Consider the following 27,997-nt stretch of genomic DNA (forward strand, 5'->3'; position numbering starts at 1 on the left):
AGAGTAAACTATTGCAGAGTGTTTTTCCACTGGGAGGCACATAGTTTTCATTTAATAAATAAGTTATTTTTCTCTAAGCTCTGTACTCTCAGCTACATTAAACGTAAGATATTATTTAACAACGGATCTTAACATCTGTTCATCTATCTTGGCTTGTTCCGATGAAGGCACTGGTCTTGATGCGAATCCTGTAATCTTTGGCTACCACATCCACCTGGAACTGAACTGGTAGAAGTGCTGGCTATTTCTTGCACAGGCATTTGACATACAGGCACTGAAATGGCCGATTCCTGGAAAGTTGCTGTGGAAGCTGAACTGGCGTCGTCACTGCCCAGATTCATAAAAACTGGTTTAGAACGAGTTTCCCTTAAATTAACTGCTGGATGCTTATGTCGCAAATATCTTTTCAAGCAAGAAGTGAACTATTTTCTGCACTGCTGAGCACGAGTTCACTGAAATTTCTCAGGATTTATCTTCATAAAATAATCCCACACTGACTTCACAGTGCCATAACTGTAGACAGAAGAACCAACACGAATGGAACTGGAGACGGGAGCGAACTGCAGAAACAACTGATATGCTACCAGGATTCCCACATTCTGTTAGTATGGGTAATATACCAATCCTGCAATGAGGAATCATAAATGCTAATTTCCATGCACAGAAAAGGAATCATTGTGGACAACAGGCAAATTGACAATTGACTCACAAATAACGCCACATAATTCCAATAAATAACAAAATACAAGAGAAAAAAATTTTTTTCCCCAAGGTGTTTCGAAACATTAACTTACTATGCACTCGTCATGCTTCCCACTCCTTCACATTGACCATTACACCACCAGCAATCATAAAGCTTAATATTTCACTTATATCCAATTTATTTGTACTTCTGAAAAATGTCACTCTCTGCATTTTTTAATCCAAAACGTAGTAGGTTGACTTGCGTTTTTTATTATGATTACTGTACATGAACAGAGAAGCGTATGATATAAGAAATGTGTAATTTAACTGAATATTTTTCACAGTTTTATTATTTTTAATGCAAATAGTATGCATCATTTTATTGTTTGTTAGTGTTTAGAAAGCAGATATTACGTCATTTAGGAATAGGACAGTCACTTAGAAACGAAATTTTATTTCCGGTAATCTTAAGCTTCATGCTGTAGTGTGTTAAAAAGATTTCAAAATTCTTGAAACTGTTTCATGAAATGGTATGTAAAATGTATTCCAGCTTCTGTGTCAAGCCTGAATCTCGTCCGAGACAGAGCAGAATGAAACATCACTGTTTCAATACAATTTGTATGTTTCTATTATCCATTTTTAAGCATTAAAAATGCAACCGATATCGTCTTTTGTATTCACGCACACTTACATATACAATTATATAATTAACGTGCATGGTGTAAGCAGTGGTGTACCTTAGTATGTGGCGCCCTGGCAAGAATTTAAAATGGCATCCTCTAAAGAACCCCCCAGGAAGCAAAGAATGCTCCCCCTACCAATACAGAGAGATTGATATTTTCCCTTATCCCAAGAAAATGTGAAGGTGTTTCTTGGCAAATATATATATTCAGTATTGTTAATTTACAGAAATTTAAGACAGAACGAAACTAATTTACAGCCCAGAATCAAAGGTGTTATAAAGCATTAACAAACAGAAACACACATTTAAATACAAAAACTCGTTATATTTTATAAAGTCAATCTCAAAATACATTGAGTTTCTAGGAACACCTCTATCAAATTTAACTTAAAGCTGTTATTAAGCTCAGTTAATCTACTTAAATGCTACTTTCCTAGCTTTGATTTTCGCAAAATTATCAGCTAATTCCTCTAAGTTAAGTTTCGCTACCTCTTCATGTTCAATCGATAAAATGGCTAAATTTGACAAACGTTCCTGTCCAATGGATGGTCTTAAATAATTCTTGATGAGCTTTATTTTACTGAAGCTTCGCTCACAAGAGGCCCCCGTAACAATAAGTGTTAAGTAAATTCTAAGAGCTATTTGGATATTCGGATATATATCTTATAAAGAAAGCTCTTGAATCTTTTTAAGAATGTCAAGTAGTGCTGCTTTTTCAACATCGTTAATGAGTTCTTTAGCTTGCATTCAAAAAATTTCCAATTCTTGTGACACCTCAACTACATCTACATCATGTGAATACTTAATCCCAAAATCTGCAGCATGTTTAAGAAGAACATCAACTGGTTCTTTTTTAGAGCTTCTCCCATTAGAAAATAAAATTCTGAAGATATTGAAGCCATTGCCTCATACCTCTTAGTGAGTTCTGTCAGGATTTGATCATAAACCAAATTTATTTCCCTCTGAAACTCCTGTTTTGTGTCGAGATAGTCATCATGCATTTGTTTATTTGAATCTGAAAGACGTTGTCTTATGATCTTCCATATTTTTTCAGCAAAATTATCATCGATACCGATTTCTTGCACTTGCTTTGTTGCATAGTCGATTGCTGGACCAATACCTTCATCTCCGATTTTCTGAATCGTATTTGACCATCCCTTTATCATTTTGCTAGCCTTGTCGACTGCAACAGTCTCTTTCTGAAGTGACTTGCTGATTTTATCAATCGAGACTAGAAACCTTTCCCACAGATGCAAAAGTCATTGGAATTTGAAGTAGATTTGCTTGATGAGTCCTTGAGCCCCCACTGACGTTTCCAGGTTCCATTTGTCTTGGTTATTATCAGCCATTTCCTCCAGACCCTTCAACGTAATGTCGAAGTTACTTAACACAGCTTGCCACCTTCCTGTAGAGCCACTGAAGAAAGTAAATATCTTTCTAACTGTTCCAAAAAAAGTAATCATTAGAGGCGAAACAGCGGCAGCATACGATCCGATAAGGTTTAAACTATTACATCTATGACTACTTTCAGTATGTTTCTCCACTTCTCTACCTCCTTCTGAATACTTTCTTGAATTTCATCATCCACAGTCTTCTTTTGTTTTAGTCGGTTTTGCAAATCTTTCCACTGCATGTAACACAACCTGTGGCTGGACGAGTTTTCGTGATTGTAAATGAGAGGGTTTAAGTGTTTCCAGTCCTTGAAGCCTTTATTAAAATCTGAAAATTAAGATGACTTTCCACGATGATCCTTCCCAAAGAGGAGGCAGGGAAAACAAAATAGAGAATCTTCTGACTGGCTATAAAGTAACCATTGTCTTCGCACACATTTGCCATTTGTGAGATTTTTGTAAAAGCACTTGCTATCGAAACATCTGTCTCCATCTGACATGGGAAACTTGAAGGTTGATACGTCAACTATTTGAGGGCCACGTTCAACCAGCACAATTCGAATACTATCAGTAATCAATGGATAGCTAGGCCATTTTTTGGATCATTAAAAACTATTTCACCTATTTCTTGTGATCAGCCTTCTTCTAGTGGAGGTAAATCATGACAACCAACTGCTAATTCTTCCTCATCTAAAGAACTATGTGTGGACGATTCGTACTCTTCACAGTTGTTTTCTGAAACTGGTGAGGCTATATGATGGGAAGTTGATGGTTGTGGTTGGTTGTCATCATTTGTAAGTGGATGTGTTTTCGTATCATCAGATTCAAAATCGGCATTAATCTCATCTTGATCTGTTGCAGTGTTACGTGTGTCCATCTCCTTATGGGGTTTTAGCCAATTTTTCAAGTATCCTGAAAGGAGAACTGCAGTTTATTCCTTTTCTTAGCTTTTTAAATGCTTTTCCAGATAGTTTTTTGGGTCCCATCTCTTTGTTGTATGAAAGGAAATGTTTCAACCTGGAATGAAATATAAATGAAAATAAAATTAAACTATGCACATAATAATAACAATAACATATTAATAATTTATAATGGGCCACACACAAAAGAACCCTCTGGGCTCAAGTACCATCAATTGGCTAAAGTACTCTCCCCAGGTCAGGCAGAATCTAGACGAGATAATCAGACTTATTATGTCGAAACTTGCCTTGATTTCTGCCATTTGTAGTTGATGTCACTTAAACCGAAATCACGAAAGCATTTATATAGTGTGTTGGTGCTAACAAGGAAAGGCCGGTCCACACGTTACGATTTGTCTGCACAGATATCTGCGCAAATGTGTGTGCATGCAAAAGATCGCAGCAAATCAGATATTAGATTGTAGAGCGTACCCAGGAGCCGATATAGACTCAGATCGCAATTTAGTAATGATGAAGAGCAGCCTGAAGTTTAAGAGAACTATCCGAAAGAACCAATCGGGAATTAAATGGGATACCAAAGCTCTGAGGAATGATGAGATGCGTTTGAAGATCGCGAAGGCTGTGGATACTGTGGTCGTGGATACCAGAGTAGGCAGTTCAAGTGAAGAAGAGTGGACATCTCTAAACTAAGCAATCACAGATATTGGGTGATAAACATAGGAACAAGGAAGGTAAATACGAAGAAGCCATGGGAAACAGAGGAAATTCTTCATCTGATCGATGAAAGAAGGAAGTATAAAAATGTTCAGGGAAATTCAGGAATACAGAAATACAAGTCACTTACGAATGAAATAAATAGGAAATGCAGAGAAGCTAAGGCAAAATGGCTGCAGGAAAAAATGTGAAGAAATTGAAAATGAAATGATTGACGGTAAGACTATTTCAGCACATAGGAAAGTGAAAACAACATTCGAGGAAATTAACCCGGCAGTAAACTCAGCTGGTCTGTCAGACCACGGAGAAATCTTCACATTAATGCAATGTCTGAAAATTGGTTAAAAGAAGCCATCTTGTCGACACATATAAAAGATAACAATAAGAGTCGTCCTATGGTAATTAAAAATCGATGTAATCTGCCGGGTTAAAAGCAACGGTGGTAACATAAGAATGCAGTGGGAATTCCACTGCTGAGCGCAAAGGAGAGGGCAGATGGATGGGAAGAATACATTGAACGACTCTATTAGGGGGAAGACGTGTCAGATGAAGTGCTAGAAGAGATGAGTGTTGACATGGAAGACATAGGGGATCCAGTATTAGAGGCAGAATTTAAGAGGGCTTTGGAGGACTTGAAATCAAATAAGGCTGAGGAGATAGGTAATATTCCATCGGAATTTCTGAAGTCATTGGGAGAAGTAGCAACCAAATGACTGCTCAACTAGGTGAGTAGAATCTATAAGACTGGCGACGTAACATCAGACTTTCAGAAAAAATATCATGCACACAATCCCAAAGATAGCAAAGGCAGATAGATGTGAGAACTACCGTACAATCTCATTAACATCTCATGCATCGAAGATACTGATGAGAATAATATATATAAGAATGGAAAAGAAAATTGAGGATTTGTTAGGTGATGATCAGTTTGGCTTTAAGGAAGGTAAAGGCACCAGAGAGGCAGTCACGACACTGTGACTGATAATGGATGCAAGACTGAAGAAAAATTAAGACACTTTCATAGGATTTGTCGACCTAGAAAAAGCGTTCGACAATGTAAAATGGTAAAAGATGTTCGAAATTCTGAAAAGAATAGGAGTAAGCTATAGAGAAAGCTTATCCATCGACTCTTTGATTTGGTCTGAATGTCAAATATCAAGGTAAAAAACCAAAGCAGCAAAACATTGTAGAAGTATATCAGAAATAACGGTGACAATAAATGTGTGACTTTTTGATATTTCTTTGAATTCAAACAAATTTTATTGCCAGGGAAACGACATTGCACACACGATGTTGCTTTAGAGTAGACAATACTAATGATGTAAGAGCTAGAGAATTTAGAGTTAGCCTATTTGTTTAAAAAAAAATTCCCATAGTGAGATACAATGTGTATCGAGAAACATATCGCAACCAGATATGACTGAAACTGAAGTGCTTAGAGCTTGTTTTACTAATGCAAATTGACTAATGCGGTATCGCCAGTTTTAATGAACCTTGAATGCACAATGCATGTAGATCTGATATTAAAAAGGGAATGAGCGTTAGAAGGACACTTTCAATCAAAGGTGAAAAATACAAAGGCGACTTTGCATTCAACGTCTGCTATGGACACTTTTTTACACAATAATGCCCATTATTAATCTGGATGGTTCATTGTTACCTGTGTGAATGGACCAGAAACTTTGGTTCGCGCCTGATAATACCAGCATTCCGTACAGAAAAAAATTGTGAAGGGATCATCGATGTCTGGAGGGAAAAAAAAAGAAAAAGAAAAACTGTAAGAGAGAGAGAAATAAACATCTAGCATTTTTCACACGTCAGGCTTTATTTCCGTTTTAAAGAAAGTTATTGTTGTCGTTCTGTGTTCTCTATTCCATGCAAACGCTTTGAGAAATGCAAGAAAATTCTGCTGTATTTCATTAACCTGGAGAGTCTCAGTGGAATGCACGAAGGGACACTTAGTGCCTCATGTGGCAAAACAGCATATAGTAGTACAGTGGAAAAAATTGAGAGCTAGTATCAATATCTCGCTTCTACTTGACACGTACATCAAATTTGCTTCTTTAACACTGCTTGCTTTTATCAAAAACATTCATCTGAGATTATAATGAAATTAGCGACACTTTAATATTTATCGAATGTGATGACATTTAGGATAAAACAACTGATTTCATCTTCAATACTTTTCAATCGTATGTGTAATTTTAACTGTTACGTCTGTTATAAACAATATGGCAAACAGCCAAATCCCCTTAGATAGCATACCAAATTCTACTGAAATAAACAATAAAGGTGCTATAATTATCAAACACGAGTATGTTCATATTTATTAATTTTAGTAAATGAAATGTAGTTGTGAGAAAGAAAAATTGTATGACTGGCATTGTAGATGAATAAGGTCATATTACTTTGAGTAATCAAAAGTTAAACTCTGGTTTTTTATGTACTCGTTAACAACAAGACATAATTCTAGTATCTTCCATAAGGACGCTTTTGGCAACACCTATGTCGATTGAAACTGATAATGACATATGCATGACTTTCCACAGATTTTGATATGTATATATTGTTTTAATGTAGCTTTACCTACTGCTACGAATTTCAAATAAAAAAGTTGACTGCAAAAAAAAAAACAGTCCATAAATTAAGCAGATATATGTAAGAAGCGTCAAATCATAACTAGTGCGATTCTACTTCGAGAAAAATGGGGAAAATGTTTAACTGTCTGATAAAACAAAATAAAGAGTTTCATTCGAACATGAATGAATCGTAGCTGCTTATGAACCATGAGCATGAGCACAGGAAACATATTGCTATTACAGAACACATGACTCCCCTTCCTTGATGTACGACCGAGTGCTTCCTCTTGCTACACAGCCACAGGTGAACTGGTAACTGTTGAGTTTTGCAGGGCCGTGTAACTGTGAATGCAGCTTCGGTGAACCTTTGAGGGGGGGCAGTCAGCCTCACAGTCGACAGGATTAGTGTCAGCACCGAGGTCCTTCTGCGAATTGGCGACAGACAACACGGGGGTGCGGGTCCAGTCTGGCTTACTTCCACTCACCAGCTAACACAAACACCTACCACTATGAAGGTGGGTGGCGATTTTGAAACCTGATGGAAAGCCGACCAGGGTGGGGAAGTAGGCGAGTCGTCACTGCCAATGAACTTTTAAGTGCTAAATTATTTCTCAGTATGATAACCAGGTAATGCCGAAAGTGTACATGGTGCGTTCAGCAAGACTTGTTCTACGTTGCTCTCATAAGGCCTCGTGCTTCAAAATTCTCACCCCTAACCGTTTGGACAAGCCGTAATTGCCCTGACCTGGCGAGAGCAAAATTAAGCCAAAAGGATCTATGTTCCTTCAAAACCTCAAATGTGCTAGTAAGTTTTCGACTCAGTGGAGATAAAAGAATAAGGTAAAAAGATTTGATATGACAATTGCCATAGCAAAATTAATGAGACCAGTAATATTAACAACGAATCTTGTTTATAAGTGTATGTGATAATTGTTATTAAATAGGTCTAATATGACTTTCTGGGTACTTTGTTAAGGTAATATTTTGTACCTGTTGCCTGAAACTAACATAACAAGTAAATAATATTTACTCACTGTGAATATAGAGTATACATTTACTTGCCCAATTAAACAAGAAATATGTCAACTGGATCTGACCACAATCGCACTTTATGCATTTGCAGGAAGATGAAGATGTCAAAACTGGTTTGCAAGGTTATGTGGTCTCGTGCTCTGATAAAAAAGTTCATGGGGTAAGGAGGTTCAGCTTGGGTAATGTATATTAGCTGAGCACTGCCAAAAAATCAAGAACAAATTAGTAGTAGTAGTGATAGTAGTTGTAGTAGTAGTATTTTTCAAAAGTTTATCTAAAAAGATGATACCGGTCATGGCGCACATTCTATTTCGAGCAGACTGCACATCTACTCCATAGTTTGCATTTCTTGGACTGGTCACTTGGAGTGACATGAGAAAAGTGCCTCCCAGTAAAGTGAAGAGGATTCTCGTCATCAGAGCGTCTTCCTTTACTGTCTCTTCTCCGTTCTGTAGCAAATTTTTCCACAATTTCTCGTACCAGACTGGGCGCGGCGCGGTGTTATTTTTTCAGAGGGCGGCCTGGCGCCCCGTCACGTCATCGTCGGCAGCCTTTGGAATTTGCGCCCCCCTTGCTCTTATGCCCCTGGCGGGGGCCACTTCTCCCAACCCCTAGGTAAGAGATGGTTAGATCATTATTGTCTAACAAGATACAAAATTGTACGCCATACTGCCCATGATATATTCAGTGTATTCACATATATAAATTTAATGTGAGATAACTAGTACTCAAGATCATCTTCAATTCAATTCAATTTATTAGCGTCCTTGTAGTACATCATCAAAATGACATAGGACTTGTCAATAAATATAGGCATATTTAGAACTCTTGCATTGTATAAAATGCTTTTTCTATAATCCATTTCTAACATTTATCCATAGATTTCAACAAGTTTCTTCTAACTCCATTTCCATGTTGGTACACACCTCATACCTGCGCAAATTCGTGGCCCGCTCGGTACGATGTAATGTGGGCAGACGGATCGCTGCGCGTGGACGAGCCTTGCGATTAGCCCGCTCTATATACTGAATGTGTATATCGATATCGAACCAGCTTTCGGTTTTTTATATCATTACGAACTTCGGTAATATGCATTATGATGCGTTTTGTTTAGCTTATAGGCGTAACTGAGTGTCTCTTTATATTCTGTATAAAATGCGGCGAAACGGGAGCTACTAAAAAAAATTATTCATGTTAGTGGCGTCCACTGAAGTTGCAACAAACATCGAGTATCGATGCAGACGAGGGTGGGATTTGTGTTGTTTCAAAAGTTGAGGTTATAAGTATTTTCGGAATTTTTCGAAGAAAGTATTGAAAAAGCAATGTCGCTGTGCTATTTAGGGCCAACAGCGTGGCGTACATTTCCCACTTACGTTTTTTGTGTTTCTAAAAGACATTATTGTGCATCGAAGTTGAAACCACTGCTATGTACCGCATCCTGGTGTAAACAAGGAGTACCGGCGTTTACGTCGGCCGCTAAAAGTGAAATAATTGTGAAACTCTGTAGTCCGAAAAGCGTTTGGTGTGCACAAAAACGATCATTACATTTAAGCTCCAATCTAAGCGCGAAACGCCCATATGAAGTGAACACTGATATTCAGAAGGATGTGATATTATTTAGACACCTAAACCCCAGGTGGTATACGGTTCTTAATTTATTTGCAGTCTGTCAGTTTTGTTTCTGGATGTATTCTGCTCATTTAGGATATACACTACTGAAAGATGCGCCGGTGAAAGCGGATGTGAATGAAGATCTCCCCTTCTGGAGGAGGGTTAATTTAGGAGAGAAGAAATATAGACTTGGATTTACTCTACTTTCTATATTCGTAGGTAAGTACGGAAGTACAGAAATATCACAACCTGTCGATAAAATTCAAATGTGACTGATGATGTATATTTTCACAACATCAGAAGTAGGTCTACACCCAGTATTACTTGCTGGGAAAATGCTGGTCATAAAAACGTCAGTTTCCAATAGAAATTCTTATTATCATTGTTAATTGGTAGCTTAATGTAAATTTTTTTCATGCTAATCTCCAGCTTCTGAAATTCTGGCTCCTGAAGTTCATTCTTATTTTTTTATTATTATGAGAAACTTGTCAGTTTCTAATATCTGTTTTAGTTAATGAAGACAAATAATCGACTGTATAACATTTTATTAGGAATAGATTGTTACGAGGTCACACACTAGTAGCATACCTGAAGAAGATAATTTGTTGGTAAATTTTGTATGTTTGACACCCTATTGTGTGTGTGACGCACACAAAATTTTGCCAGCTTTAGATTAGGTTCTAGATAATGGAGGTGGGAAAGATGTGGGGACAGGGAGGGCAATCCTTTCCTTCTGAACCACTAACATTGCCAGATCTGGGATAAAGGTGAGGAAAATGAAGACTCATCAAATAGCGTTGCATATGCCCAAATGACGCAAATATTACAGATTTTAGATACATTGCTAAGTCATTTTTTGGGCTGTGTCATTAACAATAAACTACTTTAGATTTGTGTAAATATTCTCTCACGTTTAGTTTTCCCAAAGAAGTACGGTACATTTTTTAAAAATATTAAGGTGTAGTAATACAAAGTCACATTGCCTGCTATTCATCTGGTCAGAGTAAAAAAAAATAATGTCACTGGTGGAACACATAGAAACTCATTAACACACAGGGACGAATAGTTATTTAACAGTATGCGCAGTTGTGTTTAATTTTGTGAAACCTCACATTAGGGAAGGAGTGGTAGATCCATCCATCCACAAATCATGTTTCATAGCTATCACACCCTGAAGAAGAGAGTTCAGGGATGTGCTGCAAGTCAGATATAGAGGAATATTCAAAAAGAGGCATCAGCTTTGGTCAGTGGCATAGGAAACAAGCAACAAATGCTGTAAAAACAATATGGTGACTGTAAATTGATGTTAATGACAATTTTTTTCAAACGGGCAAGGTGACAAATCAGTCTGTCACCACAACCAGCCCTTTTTTTTTTTTTTTTTTTTTTTTTTTTTTTTAAGTAGGCCTATCACAACCAAACTGTCACCTTCCAGCCTGATCTAAATCTTGCTAGAAGCTATAGATCAGTTGCCAGAACTAGTTTTTTTTTAGTATATCACATTTGTTAGCTTCGTCAACACACAACCAAACTGTTACCTTCCAACCTAACCTATACCTTGGGCTAAGCTATACAGATCACTCTGTCACCACAAGCTGTTATTTATTTAATTTTTATTTTTTTTCCATATTCATTGGCTTCAGAAACTAACAATACAACCATGAATATATCCACAAAAAGATGATGTGAAAGCAGCTGTTAACATTATGTCACAGGCCAAAGCTGATGACTCGTATCGAACATTCCTCTTGATCCATAAAAGTCAACTTGTACACTAAAAGGCAGAAACTGCCACTGCAGGCTACTTACCACACTCCATAAAACTACTAGTATAATTTGAGGTATGTGTAGATGTTGCTCCCTTAATGAAAAATATTGTTTTAAAATTCTGAATGTTGAAGACTGACATCTGTTTCTTGTAAATGTGTCTGACAGTGACAGTTTTCAGCTGTTGAGTAGCATAGTTTGACTTAGATATGTAGTAATGATCTTTTGTTTGCAATTCAGTCTTTACTTTTCCTGCCAGGTTTAACTTTGATGACAACCACTTGCTTGTATACAGCAAAATCAGTTAAGTATCTTATATTACGGAAAGGGGGAAGGAGCATAACTATTGTTACACATGGACCATTTGGAAGGAATATTTCACGTACAGTGGATCTTGCAAATGTAAGTTCTGTTTTTTAACATTGGAGTGGTAGTTAATTAGTAATAACTGCTGCAAAATAACCGCTATCTTTATGTAAGTTTGGAAATGGACTACTTATATTTTAAGCTTTGTACTAAGCCTGTTGTTGTTGTTGTTGTGGTCCTCAGTCCTGAGACTGGTTTGATGCAGCTCTCCATGCTACTCTATCCTGTGCAAGCTTTTTCATCTCCCAGTACCTACTGCAACCTACATCCTTCCGAATCTGCTTAGTGTAGTCATCTCTTGGTCTCCCTCTACGATTTTTACCCTCCACGCTGCCCTCCAATACTAAATTGGTGATCCCTTGATGCCTCAGAACATGTCCTACCAACCGATCCCTTCTTCTGGTTAAGTTGTGCCACAAACTTCTCTTCTCCCCAATCCTATTCAATACTTCCTCATTAGTTATGTGATCTACCCATCTAATCTTCAGCATTCTTCTGTAGCACCACATTTCGAAAGCTTCTATTCTCTTCTTGTCCGAACTATTTATCGTCCATGTTTCACTTCCATACATGGCTACACTCCATAAAAATACTTTCAGAAATGACTTCCTGACACTTAAATCTATTCTCGATGTTAACAAATTTCTCATCTTCAGAAACGCTTTCCTTGCCATTGCCAGTACATTTTATATCCTCTCTACTTCGACCATCATCAGTTATTTGCTCCCCAAATAGCAAAACTCCTTTACTACTTTAAGTGTCTCATTTCCTAATCTAATTCCCTCAGCATCACCCGACTTAGACTACATTCCATTATCCTTGTTTTGCTTTTGTTGATGTTCGTCTTATATCCTCCTTTCAAGACACTGTCCATTCCATTCAACTGCTCTTCCAAGTCCTTTGCTGTCTCTGACAGAATTACAATGTCATCGGCGAACCTCAAAGTTTTTATTTCTTCTTCATGGATTTTAATACCTCCTCCGAATTTTTCTTTTGTTTCATTTACTGCTTGCTCAATATACAGATTGAATAACATCGGGGAGAGGCTACAACCCTGTCTTACTCCCTTCTCAACCACTGCTTCCCTTCCATGCCCGTCGACTCTTATAACTGCCATCTGGTTTCTGTACAAATTGTAAATAGCCTTTCGCTCCCTGTATTTTACCCCTGTCACCTTTAGAATTTGAAAGAGAGTATTCCAGTCAACATTGTCAAAAGCTTTCTCTAAGTCTACAAATGCTAGAAACGTAGGTTTGCCTTTCCTTAATCTTTCTTCTAAGATAAGTCGTAAGGTCAGTATTGCCTCACGTGTTCCAGTGTTTCTACGGAATCCAAACTGATCTTCCCCGAGGTTGGCTTCTACTAGTTTTTCCAATCGTCTGTAAAGAATTCGTGTTAGTATTTTGCAGCTGTGACTTATTGAACTGATAGTTCGGTAATTTTCACATCTGTCAGCACCTGCTTTCTTTGGGATTGGAATTATTGTATTCTTCTTGAAGTCTGAGGGTATTTCGCCTGTTTCATACATCTTGCTCACCAGATGGTAGAGTTTTGTCAGGACTGGCTCTCCCAAGGCCGTCAGTAGTTCCAATTGAATGTTGTCTACTCCGGGGGCCTTGTTTCGACTCAGATCTTTCAGTGCTCTATCAAACTCTTCACGCAGTATCATATCTCCCATTTCATCTTCATCTACATCCTCTTCCATTTCCATAATATTTTCCTCAAGCACATCGCCCTTGTATAGACCCTCTATATACTCCTTCCACCTTTCTGCTTTCCCTTCTTTGCTTAGAACTGGGTTTCCATCTGAGCTCTTGATATTCATACAAGTCGTTCTCTTATCTCCAAAGGTCTCTTTAATTTTCCTGTAGGCAGTATCTATCTTACCCTTAGTGAGATAGGCCTCTACATCCTTACGTTTGTCCTCTAGCCATGCCTGCTTAGCCATTTTGCACTTCCTGTCGATCTCATTTTTGATACGTTTGTATTCCTTTTTGCCTGCTTCATTTCCTGCATTTTTATATTTTCTCCTCTCATCAATTAAATTCAATATTTATTCTGTTACCCAAGGATTTCTACTAGCCCTCGTCTTTTTACCTACTTGATTCTCTGTTGCCTTCGCTACTTCATCCCTCAAAGCTACCCATTCTTCTTGTACTGTATTTCTTTCCCCCATTGCTGTCAATTGTTCCCTTACGCTCTCCCTGAAACTCTGTACAACCTCTGGTTCTTTCAGTTTATCCAGGTCCCATCTCCTTAAATTCCCACCTTTTTGCAGTTTCTTCAGTTTTAATATACAGGTCATAACCAATAGATTGTAGTCAGAGCCCACATCTGCCCCTGGAAATGTCTTCCAATTTAAAACCTGGTTCCTAAGTCTCTGTCTTACCATTATATAATCTATCTGATACCTTTTAGTATCTCCAGGGTTCTTCCATGTATACAACCTTCTTTCATGATTCTTAAACCAAGTGTTAGCTATGAATATGTTGTGCTCTGTGCAAAATTCTCTTTCATTTCTTAGCCCCAATCCATATTCACCTACTATATTTCCTTCTCTCCCTTTTCCTACACTCGAATTCCAGTCACCCATGACTATTAAATTTTCGTCTCCCTTCACAATCTGAATAATTTCTTTATTTTCATCATACATTTCTTCAATTTCTTCGTCATCTGCAGAGGTAGTTGGCATATAAACTTGTACTACTGTAGTAGGTGTGGGCTTCGTATCTATCTTGGCCGCAATAATGCGTTCACTATGCTGTTTGTAGTAGCTTACCCGCATTCCTATTTTCCTATTCATTATTGAACCTACTCCTGCATTACCTCTATTTGATTTTGTATTTCTAACCCTGTATTCACCTGACCAAAAGTCTTGTTCCTCCTGCCACCGAACTTCACTAATTCCCACTATATCTAACTTCAACCTATCCATTTTCCTTTTTAAATTTTCTAACCTACTTGCCCGATTAAGGGATCTGACATTCCACGCTCCGATCCGTAGAACGCCAGTTTTCTTTCTCCTGATTACGACATCCTCTTGAGTAGTCCCCGCCCGGAGATCGAAATGGGGGACTATTTTACCTCTGGAATATTTTACCCAAGAGGACGCCATCATCATTTAATCGTACAGTAAAGCTGCATGCCCTCGGGAAAAATTAGGGCTGTAGTTTCCCCTTGCTTTCAGCCGTTCGCAGTACCAGCACAGCAAGGACGTTTTGGTTATTGTTACATGGCCAGATCAGTCAATCATCCAGACTGTTGCCCTTGCAACTACTGAAAAGGCTGCTGCCCCTCTTCAGGAACCACACGTTTGTCTGGCCTCTCAACAGATACCCCTCCGTTGTGGTTGCACCTACAGTACGGCTATCTGTATCGCTGAGGCACGCAAACCTCCCCACCAATGGCAAGGTTCATGGGGGGGGGGGGGGGTATTAAGCCTATTATATTATAATCTTCATGGATTGTGGGAAATGTTTTATAATATTAAGCCTATTATATTATAAAACATTTCTCACAATCCATGAAGATGTGGGAGAGATGTCTCTGGGATTTGAAAAGAAGTCAAGTACGTGCATTTTATTTAAGTGCAATACAATGAAATGACTTAAGATTGTGAAATGTCATATTCCAGTGCTACAACATCAATTATAAGAGATTCTGGGAAGATATTCTTCAGTAGAGTAGAAGGAGTTGCCCGACAGAAAGTTCTTAAAATTCTGTCTTAAACTCCACTGCATTACTCAGAAGTCATTTTGTACATCTTGCACAGACAGTTCCAACTTGCATGTGTGCTTGGGCCAGCTGGCTGGCATGGGCACAGGTGCACAGTAGGTAGGCATATGCGGACGTGCAGGCGGTCTTGCAGGCTAGTTGTAGTGTACACAGCTGTATTCCATTGGCCGAGACCAGACGGGCTGGGGTGGACAAGGAGTTCGTACGTGTATAAGTCACATGCCATGCAGTCGTCTAGTGAGTTGCCAACAGCACCTGCACCTTCCTCCGGTTGCAGTGATGAATGGGCAAGGGAACCGTTGCCTAATGGGTCATTGTTGGAGCAGCCTGACGTAGCAAACTGTAGAATTAATGTGTGACCGTGTATCTTATTCCTCTCTGTAGTGATGTTACGACCATGAAGTCTTCATAGAGATTTTTTTGTCATTTCGAGACACGAAAACTATGTATGTAGTTATAAAAATACCAAGAATACACTGAAATGACTTAAGATTACGAAATATTGTATTCCAGTACTACAATATCTATTATAACAATGAAAGTAATTAATTTTTGAGAATACAGTGTAACTGGATAGATGAGAAACCTACACACCAAGCAGCAGCAAAAAAAAAAAAAAAAAAAAAAAAAGGTTTTACATATGCAGGCTTTGGAGCCAGTGGCTCATTCTTCTGGCAGAAGTGTTGAAGGGGAAGGAAGAAGGGTGAAGGAAAAAGACTGGAGAAGTTTAGAAAGACAAGTAGAGTTCGGAAAAGCCACCCAGAACCTCGGGTCAGGGGAGACTTATACCATCCAGTCTCTACTACTCCCTTATGTTCTGATCTCAGTTGCCAGAGTCCTCAGCAAGTATCTAACTAGGGTTATTTCATTTTTTTTTTTCATCAGTCTACTGACTGGTTTGATGCGGCCCGCCACGAATTCCTTTCCTGTGCTAACCTCTTCATCTCAGAGTAGCACTTGCAACCTACATCCTCAATTATTTGCTTGACGTATTCCAATCTCTGTCTTCCTCTACAGTTTTTGCCTCTACAGCTCCCTCTAGTACCATGGAAGTCATTCCCTCATGTCTTAGCAGATGTCCTATCATCCTTTCCTTTCTCCTTATGAGTGTTTTCCACATATTCCTTTCCTCTCCGATTCTGCGTAGAACCTCCTCATTCCTTACCTTATCAGTCCACCTAATTTTCAACATTCGTCTATAGCACCACATCTCAAATGCTTCGATTCTCTTCTGTTCCGGTTTTCCCACAGTCCATGTTTCACTACCATACAATGCTGTACTCCAGACGCACATCCTCAGAAATTTCTTCCTCAAATTAAGGCCGGTACTTGATATTAGTAGACTTCTCTTGGCCAGAAATGCCTTTTTTGCCATAGCGAGTCTGCTTTTGATGTCCTCCTTGCTCCGTCCATCATTGGTTATTTTACTGCCTAGGTAGCAGAATTCCTTAACTTCATTGACTTCGTGACCATCAATCCTGATGTTAAGTTTCTCGCTATTCTCATTTCTACTGCTTCTCATTACCTTCGTCTTTCTCCGATTTACTCTCAAACCATACTGTGTACTCATTAGACTGTTCATTCCGATCAGCAGATCATTTAATTCTTCTTCACTTTCACTCAGGATAGCAATGTCATCAGCGAATCGTATCATTGATATCCTTTCACCTTGTATTTTAATTCCACTCGTGAACCTTTCTTTTATTTCCATCATTGCTTCCTCGATGTACAGATTGAAGAGTAGGCCTTGTCTTACACCCTTCTTAATACGAGCACTTGGTTCTTGATTGTCCACTCTTATTATTCCGTCTTGGTTGTTGTACATATTGTATATGACCCGTCTCTCCCTATAGCTTACCCCTACTTTTTTCAGAATCTCGAACAGCTTGCACCATTTTATATTGTCGAACGCTTTTTCCAGGTCGACAAATCCTATGAAAGTGTCTTGATTTTTCTTTAGCCTTGCTTCCATTATTAGCCGTAACGTCAGAATTGCCTGTCTCGTCCCTTTACTTTTCCTAAAGCCAAACTGATAGTCACCTAGCGCATTCTCAATTTTCTTTTCCATTCTTCTGTATATTATTCTTGTAAGCAGCTTCGATGCATGAGCTGTTAAGCTGATTGTGCGATAATTCTCGCACTTGTCAGCTCTTGCCGTCTTCGGAATTGTGTGGATGATGCTTTTCCGAAAGTCAGATGGTATATCGCCAGACTCATATATTCTACACACCAACGTGAATAGTCATTTTGTTGCCACTTTCCCCACTGATTTTAGAAATCCTGATGGAATGTTATCTATCCCTTCTGCCTTATTTGACCGTAAGTCCTCCAAAGCTCTTTTAAATTCCGATTCTAATACTGGATCCCCTATCTCTTCTAAATCGACTCCTGTTTCTTCTTCTATCACATCAGACAAATCTTCACCCTCATAGAGGCTTTCAATGTATTCTTTCCACCTATCTGCTCTCTCCTCTGCATTTAACTGTGGAATTCCCGTTGCACTCTTAATGTTACCACCGTTGCTTTTAATGTCACCAAAGGTTGTTTTGACTTTCCTGTAAATGAGTCTGTCCTTCCGACAATCATATCTTTTTCAATGTCTTCACATTTTTCCTGCAGCCATTTCGTCTTACCTTCCTTGCACTTCCTATTTATTTCATTCCTCAGCGACTTGTATTTCTGTATTCCTGATTTTCCCGGAACATGTTTGTATTTCCTCCTTTCATTAATCAGCTGAAGTATTTCTTCTGTTACCCATGGTTTCTTCGCAGTTACCTTCTTTGTACCTATGTTTTCCTTCCCAACTTCTGTGATGGCCCTTTTTAGAGATGTCCATTCCTCTTCAACTGTACTGCCTACTGCGCTATTCCTTATTGCTGTATCTATAGCGTTAGAGAACTTCAAACATATCTCGTCATTCCTTAGCACTTCCGTATCCCACTTCTTTGCGTATTGATTCTTCCTGACTAATGTCTTGAACTTCAGCCTACTCTTCATCACTACTGTATTGTGATCTGAGTCTATAGCTGCTCCTGGGTACGCCTTACAATCCAGTATCTGATTTCGGAATCTCTGTCTGACCATGATGTAATGTAATTGGAATCTTCCCGTATCTCCCGGCCTTTTCCAAGTATACCTCCTCCTCTTGTGATTCTTGAACAGGGTATTCGCTATTACTAGCTGAAACTTGTTACAGAACTCAATTAGTCTTTCTCCTCTTTCATTCCTTGTCCCAAGCCCATATTCTCCTGTAACCTTTTCTTCTACTCCTTCCCCTACAACTGCATTCCAGTCGCCCATGACTATTAGATTTTCGTCCCCCCTTACATACTGCATTACCCTTTCAATATCCTCATACATTTTCTCTATCTTTTCATCTTCAGCTTGCGACGTCGGCATGTATACCTGAACTATCGTTGTCGGTGTTGGTCTGCTGTCGATTCTGATTAGAACAACCCGGTCACTGAACTGTTCACAGCAACACACCCTCTGCCCTACCTTCCTATTCATAACGAATCCTACACCTGTTATACCATTTTCTGCTGCTGTTGATATTACCCGATACTCATCTGACCAGAAATCCTTGTCTTCCTTCCACTTCACTTCACTGACCCCTACTATATCTAGATTGAGCCTTTGCATTTCCCTTTTCAGATTTTCTAGTTTCCCTACCACGTTCAAGCTTCTGACATTCCACGCCCCGACTCGTAGAACGTTATCCTTTCGTTGATTATTCAATCTTTTTCTCATGGTAACCTCCCCCTTGGCAGTCCCCTCCCGGAGATCCGAATGGGGGACTATTCCGGAATCTTTTGCCAATGGAGAGATCATCATGACACTTCTTCAATTACAGGCCACATGTCCTGTGGATACACGTTACGTGTCTTTAATGCAGTGGTTTCCATTGCCTTCTGCATCCTCATGTCATTGATCATTGCTGATTCTTCCGCCTTTAGGGGCAATTTCCCACCCCTAGGACAAGAGAGTGCCCTGAACCTCTATCCGCTCCTCCGCCCTCTTTGACAAGGCCGTTGGCAGAATGAGGCTGACTTCTTATGCCAGAAGTCTTCGGCCGCCAATGCTGATTATTTATCAAAATTTAGACAGTGGCGGGGATTGAACCCGGGACCGAAGACGTTTTGGTTATGAATCAAAGACACTACCCCTAGACCACAGGTCTATCTCATGCTTAATTCACAGCCGGTGAACATTTTGTTCGGTCTTGCATCAAGGCCATAACTACATCATTCACTTATAATCCACTGAGAGACATCACTTTGTCATAACTTTTAATGGCACATTACAATATAATAATAATAATAATAATAATAATAATAATAATAATAATAAGTTATCTATCCATGTCACATGATTGCAACAGTTATTCAGTTTTCTGTGACCACAGAAGCAGTTATTCATAGTTACATCTTGCGACATTGTGGGATAAGTTATGCGATGTAAAGTAATAATGTATGTTCACACTGCTCTCCATGCTGATTCCTGTCGGTAAATAATTGTCCAGTGGTGAAGTTAATCCCTGTTTCTTCCACCATAGATCAACTTGTGAGCCCCCACATACATCTCCATGAATAAAAAAAATTGAATAAAAGCAAGGAAAAAACACTGTTGTTAGGGCCTCCTAATGTGTGGTTGGATTTCAAATTGTTGGCTACTTCGTTGTGCAGGGGCCACCAACCATCTGTTGCATTAAATGTAAATGAAATTAGTTAAAACTTTAATATATGCAGGAATCTGTGGTGAAGTAATGTTCATGTCTCACAGTGTTTTTAATTTTTTTTTAAAACTAAGTTTGTAGCAACAGACTAAAATATCCCTTTACACTATTCACAGTCATTTAACATTTAAATAATTTGTCAGTGTGGTGATCTAAATAAGCTGACCAACATCATGTATTTGCTTAAACTTTCGAAAACTCACAAAAAATATTTAAAGTTGCTTCTGTCTCAAAGGTAACTCCAGAAGCTTGCCACTTACAATGAAGATGACACGTTAAGTGGCAGACAGCCACAATTAAAAAACACACTTAATCTTTCGAGCATACTCTTCGTCAGAACAAAAAAGAGAGACAAACGCCATTCATTCACACAAGCTGTTACATCTCACACACACATGATCACCAACTTTGGTGGCTCGGACCAGTCAGAGCTGCTGGAGTTGGCAGTCAGGTCTGCATGAGGTGTACTTGCTTGTGTGATTGAATGGTACATGTGTGTCTTTTTTGTTCTGACAAAGGCTGCGGCTGAAAGCTTTTTTGTAAGTGTCTTTTAATTGTGCCTGTCTGCAACTTAACATATCATGTTTACGGTAAGTAGCAATCTATCTTTCCTTACATAGTTTACATCCCAACCTGGATTTTCCGTTGTTTAACTCCAGAAGAGTTTTCTAAAGTTTAGAATTAGTTGCCTAACCCAAAATTATACTGAGCCCTCATGCTGGAAATGTTTCCAAGTCTTTGAGACAGTCAGATGTGAAATACTACGTCTCCCAACCACCCGGCTCGCCCAACGTTGGTTTTTTGTAAGTCCACATGAGTCAAAAATATTTCAGAGGCCTTGTGATCATCACATGTGAAATTTTTACAACTGCACTGCCAGATATTTGGAAAATATTCCTGATAGACACTAGGTGATGTCCAGTTGCACATACGTACTGTCAGTTTATGAACTCCACTCCATCTCACTCCCGAGTACAAAGTGTCCTGTGTGATAATTGCAGCTGTTATTTATAGCCTTGCACTGACTTGAGTTGAGATTCTACACTTCAGCTTCTGAAAACTATAAATTTAATGTTATATATATGTATTACACATGAATCTGGATGCAAATTTCATCAGCTTTTCGATGCTGCTTATTATTTGTATGTGGCTTTAATGGTTTTGTCACATTTAGTGTCTTTGTTCAGTGGACAATATTTTGTGTCATTAAACGATTAGTAAATATCAAACAATTAAACTATGACAGTCGTGCATCTCTAATGACATCTGTTTACCAATGTTAGCACTATTTCATGTTTTATTTAAGAGAAAATTCACTTTTCCATGTGCGAAATATACATTTTGGCATGTAATTTAAAATGCATATTATTCACAAAAAATGTACTTTAACAATTTGATAGTACTCACTGAGACTATCAACTGACACTACGTTAGTATGGCTCCCTCCATGCATTAGTGAGTTAATTTTATAGATCATTTTATATCTAAAACATTTAACATTAATTAAATAACTTGAAAACTAAGTCTCGTAGTGTGGGCACATATTTACTAATCCGCTCATCAAATTTTTTTTCTTTAAAACCATATGACTAGCCTCTCTGTCATTGGTTGTTTAGTTTAGTTTAGTTTTTGTTTGGATTTCTCTTTTGTCATGGAAGCTGTCCCCCCAAGTCCACTTAAGCAGTCAGGTTTTTTTCCACTGTGTGGTCAGAGCTTCAGGCTGGCTGACCCGCACTCAAGATTTCTCATACTTTTAGAGATACTGCCACATATTGACAAAGTTGCAAAGCTCGTCCAGCCAGCTGTGCTCCCCTCCCCCACCCCAGCCTCCCTCCCAAACAACTGTCATAAAACACATTGAGTCAGCTGCTAGCATTCCATCAGGATATGCTCTGTGTGTGTCTGTGTGTGTGTGTGTGTGTGTGTGTGTGTGTGTGTGTGTGTGTGTGTGTTAAAGTCTGTCATGGTCAATCCTGGGGTGTACTTTTGGAACTGTATCCAAATGCCCCTTTGAGTCTGAATTTGACAATATTTTCACTCAGTTTTATTCATATTTGTGTGTTCACTACTTGTTGCATCCTGCATACAGTCAACTTACTGTAAACTCAGTAAGTTGTTATTTAGCTTATTTCGGATAAATTGTGCTGTTTGCCATTTATCTAGAATGGCACTGATAAAAATATTACACTTATTGAATTTGTTTTGATGCTGTCTGAAATAAAGGGAAGTCTTCAGTAACTTTGTGCAAAACTGTCGTATCAGAGGTCGTAAATTTGATTTGTGTTATAATCAACTGTGTGCATAGATACAGCCTAAAGTGTTTATTTTATATTTTTGTAGCTGCTGGAGATAGCGTTTGGCAGTATTTCGCAACCATGTCATTTCAAGTTGAATGAACTGTTTTGCAAATTTTTGGGAGGAAAAAGTGGAGAATGTAACTATCAACTATGTTAATGTGGTTTTGCTTAGAACACTAGAATACGACATTAATCGTGTTGTTCATTAATTCATTTTGTAGAATTTGTTATGAAGGAGAACCCAAAGGGATGAAGAATGAGTCAAGAAATATGCTGACAGAGTGAAGTTGCAGTTAGAAACTGTGTTGATAATTTAACTGTTGTCAAACTGCTTCAAAATATTTGACCTTTCGTGAACTATGTTTAACACAGTGAAATTAATAGAAGAGCTGATATGTTGAGGAAGGAGGAAAAGGTGGGGGGGGGGGGGAGGGCGGGGGGAGAATACTGGAGCTTCCTTCGTTATGTTAAATGGTTTTTGTCTCCATGTTTATTTAAGAATACATTATGGGAACAATAGTTGTGAGTTTGATGAAAGAACTGAGACCTGTTTAAATTAGCATTCTGTTGTGCTGCACAGTGACATAGCATTCATAGTTTTTCATATTTGAAAGGAAGTTGTGTTAATTGTGGTGTTTGGGTACACTCACTACATAACTTGGCTCGAATCTAACAACATACTTAATTTAACCAGTGAACACTTTAAATGAATTATGTTGAATGTTACATATGCTACTGCAGTATCCTTGGTGGCCCAGTTGTGTTTTGTTTAAGTACGTTACAAAAGAGACATACCAATTTTCTGCAAAGTTGCTTCTTCTGTGACATTCTGTGTGATTGTTTTGTGGTTGATACTAATGAAAGTATTTTGACATTGTTCTAAGTTCATTAGATGATACTTTTCTAATGTTTGACATATATTTCTACTGGTAATTTATAAGCTTCAATTTTTGTTTTGTGCAGGTCAGTTGTCCAGCTAGCCGCGGGAGTGCTAAAGGGCAGCTGCCAATCAAAGTGAAAGGAAATTATATTCATTATGTATTAGACATGAGAGGAGAATTTACCAACCCTCAGCTTTTTGATTACACTGCAGGCTTGAAAAGAAATTTGTAAGCTATGTATTTACTTGAGGCAAGGTTTTTCAAATGCAAATTTTTGCAGCAACTGTCAATTTTATGACCAGTTTATGCTCATTCCTCAACATCACTTGTTTTCTTTGTGTATGTGCTCTTCAGTGTATTTTTGCAACTAAGTTAATGATTTTTCACCCACCAAGAACGAGGAAGGAAATCAGCTGTGCCCTTTTCAAAAGAACCATCCATCAGCTTGTCTTAACTGATCAAGGTAAGCCTTGAAAACTTAAATGTAGATAGGGATTTGAACCTCCACTTGCCCTGAATGTGACACCGTAAGTGTAATACAAGAGAAAGCAAAGTATATTTTGCTGTATCATATTAAACTATAAAATATTTCATTAGTTACTAATAGTTTTTGATGTTATTACTATTTTCTGATGTTAATGTGCTAATCAATGGTTGTCAGTGGGATAAATGATCATTTGGGTAAAAATGCACTTATGGTGTCTGTGGCTTTTCCATTGCATGCTGCTGCTGTTAACAATTTGAGTGATAAATGATGAGAACAGAACAGTTGGATGTTGGTAGCCAATCACATACCTCATGCATATTTTCCTATGCTTCATAAATGAAGTGAACTGGTATTTTGCTTCACTCATAGCAAGTTATTAGAAACCGACCTAACCACCACCTCAGAATTCATGATATATGACAGAAAAATAGCAAAACATTTATGATAAAAGTGATGGTAAACATAGTAATGTTTAAGCTGTGCTGTCAGGTCTCACTCTATCCACCAGCTTAAAAATTGTCACACATTCAGAAAAAACAGCCAAATATTTGGGACGGTCAATATCATAAGATTGAGCTATTTTCAGGTGTTACTTTATACTGTCACCCAACTGGATATGGCCAATGATAATGAGGAGTGTTGACAAAAGTACTCAAAAAAGTAATTGGATCAATTACAGTTAGTTGGCAAACTAGGTACTCTGTTACAATTACAAATTACAATTATTTTTCAATTGGGTTGGTTAATGTTCAAATGTAAAAAGAAAATAATAAAGGAAAGGCTGAATGGAGCAAATATAAAATGTATTAAAAGAGAACAGATTGATTAACATACAAAACAAAAGAATCCAACATCCCCCACCCCAGTCCATTCAGGTCCAATTTACTACCACCTTACCCAATTGCTTTTTCGCATGTAGCGATTGGTACATTGTTCAATGGGTATCACTCACTGATTTTATTGTGGCCAAAAGGAAGGTGAAGCTGCACTACCTGGACCTTGATGACTAGTAGTCTGAATGAGAAACTCTGGGCATTCTCACAACCATCACTGAAACATGAAAAAAAAAGACATTTAATAGATGTCCCATATTTGTACAAATATAGTCTGCACCTAAACTTTTTACATGTGATTATAGTAAGAAGTAAATCTGGAATATAAGCTGTGCTACTAAATTTATGAGAAAGTTCAATTACATCCAATTTGAGTTGCATATCACTCTGTTTCCTTCTTCAGCTCCTGTGTAACTACAGTGTAACTGTTAAGTTGGCAGAATAGAATGGCTGTGTTAAAATTGTAGCTTCAGCTGCTCTGCTGCTGTGTGGCAGGCTGTCTACACCTGAGTTGTACATGTATTACGGAAATACCATATTTACTGGGAGGCCTGGTAACATGACTAATTCCAGGGACAGTGTGAGGAAGTTGAGGACATAGCTGCTTAATCGCTTTATTCGGAGATTTCTTCATTTCCGAGAGACTATGTTTTGCCGTACTCCATTCTAAAGGTTGTAAGTAGTTGTTCCTTTGAGAAAGAAATAGCTTCTTCCTTCTGAAGTCCTTCCATCAGGAAAATGTTAGGGCTGAGATCAAAATGCTGCTGTGGTTAGCTCCTTAACTAGCATGATGAAGCCTGTACTGCTATAAGGATAAGTGTATGCATACCACACCACTGATGGGTGATTCACACCCACATCAAGAATGAGTGCTACTTGAAAAAACTCTTATCTCTTCCAGTCCATCAAATGCTGCAACTTCGCTCTCGCCATGTTTCATTTCTAATATTCTTAAAAGAAACAAATAGAAAGTTGATATTTGTAAGATGATATCAGAAATGTTATGTATGAAGAAAAAAAGAAACAAAGATTAAATTAACTTATGTGAAAACCTTGACAAAATTGCTGCTATTGTCTGTTACACAAGACACCACTTATTATGTCGGCTCTCAATTGCAACAACCAGAATCTTATGTATGGTATCCGACAATCTTTTTTTATGGTAAGCATCGCAAATTTTCTGCCTAGTGTCTCTTCATTGAGCTAGTGCATGGTAATGCCCAGGAAAGCCCTACTAAAATTTGTCTAGTAATCTGCTGTGGTTGTAACAGCATTAACTCTTGATAGCTGCTCTACAAGTCTCTCTCTCTCTCTCTCTCTCTCTCTCTCTCTCTCTCTCTCTCTCTCTCTCTCTCTCTTTTTTTTTTACCTTTGCTTCGGTCATGCAGGTACAGTCATCCTACACGTTGCTATACTGTTTGGTGCCAGAGACTTCATCAAATTTATGAACAATGCTTCTACCACTGAAAAAGGCTGAAGAGAATGGCAGACAAAATCTAAAACTAGCTTGTCGACAGTGCTATGGTGGGTAGTGTTATTTGTGAGGGAAAGTATAAATTATGTTTCCTTTGCACCTGTACTTTCAGTCTGAAGAGCAGACTTCATTTCTTCGCTCATTGCAGGAATTGTCCCATTTCAGATAACTTTGTTGGATGAATCCTCTGCAGTGGAGACAAAGGTTGTGTGATTATTAATCAAAAAAGGTTATATTTTACCATTTGTTATATTTGTGCTGTAATAAATAATACTCAGTATTAATAATATAGTAACATTTATAGTTGTATTGTTTTTGTTGTGACTTGGCAAGACAGCCAAGCCACTAGGAGGTGAAGCCGAAAGGCACGCGTTTAAGCTCACGCAGGCTGGCGTGAGGTCTGGAACAGTTAAAGGATTTGAGTCTAGCAAATAAAGTACGTAGCTGTTAGAATACTTAACTTTAATCCATAATTGGTGAACATTGGTCTGACGGTACATGCATCACAAGATAAATAGCAATTGATAATGGCGCCTTGCTAGGTCGTAGCAAATGACGTAGCTGAAGGCTATGCTAACTATCGTCTCGGCAAATGAGAGTGTAATTTGCCAGTGAACCATCGCTAGCAAAGTCGGCTGTACAACTGGGGCGAGTGCTAGGAAGTCTCTCTAGACCTGCCGTGTGGCGGCGCTCGGTCTGGAATCACTGACAGTGGCGACATGCGGGTCCGACGTATACTAACGGACCGCGGCCGATTTAAAGGCTACCACCTAGCAACTGTAGTGTCTGGCAGTGACACCACAGTTTCCTTAGGTTTCTTGGAAATGTGGCATGTATGTACACTTGTTTCAATTTGTAACTTTAACATTACATAATATATTTTCAGATTGTAGTTGCTTACCTGTATATGCTTCTTTAAATTAGATGTTGAACTCCCAGCAGAGTTCAGAAATTTTTTTCTCCGTCAGAGCTTACATTTTACCATTATACTTTCTTTGCATTGTGCACCACTTAACTCAAAATAATTTCTTAACTAAGGAAATGGAAATATTCTAACCACATTCTCTCTGTTTTTTATTTCACTGGCGATGCTGTGCATCAAAGAGACAGACAACTCTCAGCTTCCCTCGAAGCACTTATAAAGTTTAACAAAGAATGAATGAAGGTTGTGCTAAATAAATATACACTCCTGGAAATGGAAAAAAGAACACATTGACACCGGTGTGTCAGACCTACCATACTTGCTCCGGACACTGCTAGAGGGCTGTACAAGCAATGATCACACGCACGGCACAGCGGACACACCAGGAACCGCGGTGTTGGCCGTCGAATGGCGCTAGCTGCGCAGCATTTGTGCACCGCCGCCGTCAGTGTCAGCCAGTTTTCCGTGGCATACGGAGCTCCATCGCAGTCTTTAACACTGGTAGCATGCCGCGACAGCGTGGACGTGAACCGTATGTGCAGTTGACGGACTTTGAGCGAGGGCGTATAGTGGGCATGCGGGAGGCCGGGTGGACGTACCGCCGAATTGCTCAACACGTGGGGCGTGAGGTCTCCACAGTACATCGATGTTGTCGCCAGTGGTCGGCGGAAGGTGCACGTGCCCGTCGACCTGGGACCGGACCGCAGCGACGCACGGATGCACGCCAAGACCGTAGGATCCTACGCAGTGCCGTAGGGGACCGCACCGCCACTTCCCAGCAAATTAGGGACACTGTTGCTCCTGGGGTATCGGCGAGGACCATTCGCAACCGTCTCCATGAAGCTGGACTACGGTCCCGCACACCGTTAGGCCGTCTTCCGCTCACG

At 38.8% G+C, this 27,997-nt stretch overlaps 1 protein-coding gene and 1 long non-coding RNA gene across 3 annotated transcripts; one reads left to right on the forward strand and one right to left on the reverse strand.

Annotated features, from left to right (window-relative positions):
* Positions 1 to 1,361: 1,361 nt before the first annotated feature.
* Positions 1,362 to 9,009, reverse strand: LOC124787947. 2 transcript variants are annotated; one of them, XR_007016037.1, is made up of 4 exons: positions 8,936 to 9,009; positions 8,292 to 8,613; positions 8,005 to 8,202; positions 1,362 to 3,774 (listed from the first exon to the last, which is right to left on the reverse strand). It is a non-coding gene; the product is annotated as an uncharacterized LOC124787947 (long non-coding RNA). The 2 variants fall into 2 exon arrangements; XR_007016038.1 differs by having other exon boundaries at positions 8,929 to 9,002.
* Positions 9,010 to 9,085: 76 nt separating this feature from the next.
* LOC124787946 (transmembrane protein 223) lies at positions 9,086 to 23,714 on the forward strand. Its single transcript, XM_047254945.1, has 3 exons — positions 9,086 to 9,832; positions 11,640 to 11,782; positions 23,477 to 23,714. Exons 1-3 carry the CDS (start codon positions 9,325 to 9,327, stop codon positions 23,624 to 23,626), a joined length of 801 nt encoding a protein of 266 aa, XP_047110901.1. The 5' UTR covers positions 9,086 to 9,324; the 3' UTR covers positions 23,627 to 23,714.
* The last annotated feature ends 4,283 nt before the right edge of the window (positions 23,715 to 27,997 follow it).

This window comes from Schistocerca piceifrons, chromosome 3 (genome assembly GCF_021461385.2).
Source record: "Schistocerca piceifrons isolate TAMUIC-IGC-003096 chromosome 3, iqSchPice1.1, whole genome shotgun sequence".
Taxonomy (NCBI): domain Eukaryota; kingdom Metazoa; phylum Arthropoda; class Insecta; order Orthoptera; family Acrididae; genus Schistocerca; species Schistocerca piceifrons.